The sequence below is a fragment of the Octodon degus genome, unplaced genomic scaffold (assembly GCF_000260255.1).
Source record: "Octodon degus isolate 3935 unplaced genomic scaffold, OctDeg1.0 scaffold00123, whole genome shotgun sequence".
NCBI lineage: Eukaryota > Metazoa > Chordata > Mammalia > Rodentia > Octodontidae > Octodon > Octodon degus.
In genome coordinates, this window is record NW_004524699.1 from 3,258,046 (window position 1) to 3,262,318 (window position 4,273).

Below are 4,273 nucleotides of genomic sequence, written 5' to 3' on the forward strand. Positions count from 1 at the left end.
CAGGGGCCCCAAGGGTGAGAGCCTGAGGGCTCTCCTGGGCCCAGGAAGGGGACAGCTGGGCTGGAAGTGGGCGGGGTCATCATGCTGACTGAGGCGGGTGAGTGCACCCCGAAGCCCATCCGCAAGGCTAGGTGCGCACTTGGGCACACACATGCACCACTGATCTATGTGGACATGTGGGCGCACATGGCATACACGTCCCTCCCCACCTGTCCCTTAGCACTGTGGCCTCAGGAAGGTGGCCCTGAAGCCTGGCCCAGGCCCAGCAGCTCCCAAGGTACACTTACCAGAGACTTCAATGCTGGGTGTCTGGCCCTTTGCCCCTCTCCAGGGGGCTAGGACAGATGGAGGCCAGGTACCATTGCCAGGGGAGGTGCCCGGGGACTGTGACAGCACACATGGGACACAGGGTGACCCCAGGCCCACAGCACTGTGGGACACACGGGCCCCACTCCAGAAGCACAGTGGGGTCGTCTTCAGGCCTCCACACAGGCCGTGTCCACTGCAGCCAGCAATGGTTGTGCTGAGGCCGATGCTGGGCCAGCTCTGCTGGGAGAGGTGCGGAGCCCGGGCCACGAGGCCGCCTCCTGGGTCCTGCCCACCTGTGGACTCCGCCTGGCTCAGTGCCTGGGCCCGAGGGTGCCCACAGTGGGTGGGACAGGGAGATTTAAATGCAGCGCCTGCCTGGCCTGGGCTGAGGGTGGTGAGGATGAGGCTGCTGCCCGCCCTGGCCCTGCTGCTGGCCCTGGCCGCGGGGTTCCAGCCACAGGAACAGCTCCCCAAGGAGTCGCACAGCCTCAACTGGGGCAAGGTGAGCTGCATGCCCATGGTGGCCTGTGCAGGCGCAGGACTGGGAAGGGCCAGGGTGCCATGGATGAGGCTGGCAGTGCACCCAGCAGGGGGGGCAGGCACGGGCTCAGCCAGGCCAGGGGGAGCCCTGGAGGGGCAGGGCAGCCCTTGGGTCTGCAGCAGGAAGAGCCAGGAGTGGGAGGGCCAGGGAGGCTGGGTGGCCCACGCCCTGGCAGGACCCAGTGGAAAGGACCCTGCCTGCCAGGTGGGCAGGGGCTCTAGCCTGCTGCTGCCCACAGCTCAGCCTCTCCTGCACCTGGCATGGGCAGCCGGGCAAGGCTGTACCCACCTGCAGGCAGGGCAGAGGACCGAGAACCTGATGAGGGGCAACGTGAGGGGCCCAGGGAGCTGCAGCTGGGGTGAGCAGGGCCCCGAGATGTGGGGCAGGCATGGCCAGCAGGACAGCGGGGTGAGACACACTGGGCAGAAGGTCCGGGTGGGGCAGCTGCGGGGCAGCGCTCCCTGTGTGGAGCCCTGCAGCCAGGAGCGTGGGGGCCACACCGCAAGAAGGCTCTGACACCGGCCTCCCACATCCAGTTCTCAGGCTTCTGGTACGTTCTTGCGGTGGCCACCAACGCCCAGGGCTTCCTGCCAGCCAGTGACAAGAGGAAGCTGGGGGCGGCCGTGGTGAAGGTGCGCAGGGCAGGCCAGCTGCAAGTGGTCGTCGCCTTTAGCCGGTGAGGGGACACGAGTGGTGGCCCCTGACAGCCTCTGCAGACTGTGTGGGGAGTGGCAGGCAGTGTAGGGGCCCACAAAGTCGCTCCCTCTGCCAACCTTGACACTGAAGGATGGGTTTGGGAGAGGCACCAGCTGCCCAGGGGCATCAGGGGTAGTTGGGCCTGGATTGTTTCCTTCCACTGTGGGTGAGGTCCCTGTCCACATTGGAACATTCCAGAATAGAGCCTCCAGGTCCAAACTGGCAACCTCAGTCCCATCCGTAGCCCCATCCTCAGGCCCCACAGAGGCCGAGGGTGGCAGAAGTGGCATGAGACGTGCTGTGGGGCTGGGTGGCCATGGGCAGGCAGGGCCCCACCTGCAGCTTGCAGTCATTCTCCAGGTCTCGGGGCTGCCAGTCCCAGGAGGTGACCCTGAAGAGAGACAAGAAGAAGGCTGTGTTCAGGAACACCCGTATGTGGGGCCCCGTGGGGAGCGCAGGACTGGACAGGACACACTGGAGCGTGTGGCAGGCGGGGTGGACACAAGGCCGGGTGTCAGGCTGTCTCTGGCCCACAGCTGCAGCACTGTCCTGGGTGGGCTGGCCAGGGAGCCCATTGGAGAGACTCCAGGTGCCTGATGTCAGCTGGGGTGTGAGGCCGGATCCAGCGCAGTGGCTATGTGGGCTCCCTTGCAGTGAAGGGTGTGCTGGGCTTCCACGTGCTGTCCACTGACTACAGCTATGGCCTGGTGTTCCTCCGCCTGGGGCGTGCTGCCCGCACCTACAAGAACCTGCTGCTCTTCCGTGAGTGACGCTCGCGGGGGCCCCAGAGTCAGCAGGGAGTGGCAGATGGGGTAGGTGGGGGCAGGAGGCCCGGGACACAGAGGTGAGGGCCCGTGATGCCACGGGGCACATGCTTGGGCTGGGGTGGAAGGAGAAGACAGTGGGCAGCACTCTGTGACTGCCTGGGAGGATGGGGGCCAGAGGGGACAAGGGAGGTCGAGACCACAGGTTGGGGCCGGGGGTCCAGGCAGGCATGGCTGGAGGCCAGGACCGGGGACTGTGGTGTGGACTGGGCATCTGGATGGTGGTTGCCCCGTGTAGTGCTGGATCTGGGGGCACAGGTTCCTGGCCCTGGATGACAGAGGGCTGGGAGGTGGCGGTGGGACGTGACTGTGAGGACGGGGTGGCGGGGTCCTCCCTGGAGGGAGGCTGTGTGGCAGAGAGGCATGGGGAAGTGGCCAAGCCCACTTCCAGCCCCATGCGTGGAGTGTGATGGCCAGGGCAGCCTGAGGAGAGGGTGGCGGGGCCTGGTCTCTGTCCCTGTGCTCAGGTGGGCGTGTTCGGGACACAGCGGCAAGCACAGGCCTGGAGGGCGCAGAGGAAGCAGGCCAGTGGAGCAGCCTGTGTCCACCCCACACAGTGACCCTGTGTAGGGCTCTGTTAGCCTCTTGGTGTGATCTGTTGCACCTGGGGACAAATGGCGGCAGGAACAAGGAACAGATAGACAAGAAGACAAGAGCTGGGTCAGGTGGAGGCTCGTCTGCCTGGTTGGCAAAACAACCCCCTGAACAACAGCAAGGGCCTCTACTTATATCTTTGTGAAGTTGCAGGACACAAGGGTGCTAGCGACTAAGAGCCCACAAGGTCCAGGCAGCGGGTTGTTCTCAAGCCTGAGGTAGCGTGACTGCCTTAGGCAATGAGGCCTCCTCCTGCCCTCCCACATAGGAGCAACTTCAGCTTCAGGGCTCTCAACAGCCCTGGCCCCGGGCCTCCCACCTGGACATGGCCAGGGGCAGGGATGGCAGTGGCAGGTGTGGGGTGGGATCGGGCTGCAGCCCCCAGATGCCAGGAGGACGACTCTGCTGTGATCCCGCCACCCAGACAGACAGCGTGTCCCCAGCTTCCTGAACCTGAGGGAGTTCATGGATGTCAGCGCCGCACTGGAGCTCAGCAGGCAGGCGGCCGTGCTCCCCAAAGACGGTAACGCCCGCCTCCGCCCCGTGGTTCTGGAGGGTGGGAGGTGCAGAAGGGTCCATGTGGGTCTCCAGCCCCCAAGGCTGGGCTGGTCCTGCCCCAGGGGCACAGCGAGAGGAGGCTAGGGGACGAGGGCTCCAGCTGCCCAGGCCTGGCCCCCTGCATTGTGCAGCAGTGCAGTGGAGTAGGGACGCAGGTCCTTGGGCAGCCACCCTCTCAAGGCCTCTGTCCCCCAGCCTCCTGCGCTCACACCCTCCTGCCATGACCTCGTTTCCCTGCTCCTGCTGGGGCTGCTGTAGATGACATGCTGCCCCCTTCGATGGCTCGTGGAGGCACTCGGTGACCGCAGGCCAAGCACAGAGGAAGCCAGTGGCTGTGGCTCTGAGCACAGCATGGCGGGAGGCCAGCCTGAGGGACAGGCCCTGCCTAACAGGAGCCCTGCCGTGTGTCTTCTCATGCCATCGCCCACGGCCCCAGATGTCCACACCTTCTCCAGAAGCTGTCATTCACTGGTCCCCAGACTCATGGCAGCTGGGTGCCACGCACCAGGTGTTGGGTGAGCAGCAAGCAGTTGGGGCCCTCGGGCTGGTGCCTGGGCCGGTCACGTCACCTGACCAAGCAGTCACAGACCCAGAGGATGGGCCAGGAGACACGCACACAGCCACCACACGGCCGTCACGCTTCCCATGGCTTCCCAGGGGAGCCACTCGCAGGAGGGACGAGGGGCTGAGACCCACAGGTGACAGTGGGGCTGGGGCTGGAGCAGCCTGGGAGGAACGGCTTTGCTGAGGC

The 4,273-nt window shown here is 65.6% G+C and overlaps 1 protein-coding gene across 1 annotated transcript; it reads left to right on the forward strand.

The window, feature by feature from the left end:
• Positions 1-709: 709 nt before the first annotated feature.
• Positions 710-3,746, forward strand: Lcn10 (lipocalin 10). Its single transcript, XM_004640422.1, has 6 exons — positions 710-811; positions 1,387-1,526; positions 1,907-1,977; positions 2,201-2,308; positions 3,389-3,487; positions 3,718-3,746. The coding sequence occupies exons 1-6, from the start codon at positions 710-712 to the stop codon at positions 3,744-3,746; spliced, it is 549 nt and encodes a 182-aa protein (XP_004640479.1).
• Positions 3,747-4,273: the final 527 nt, after the last annotated feature.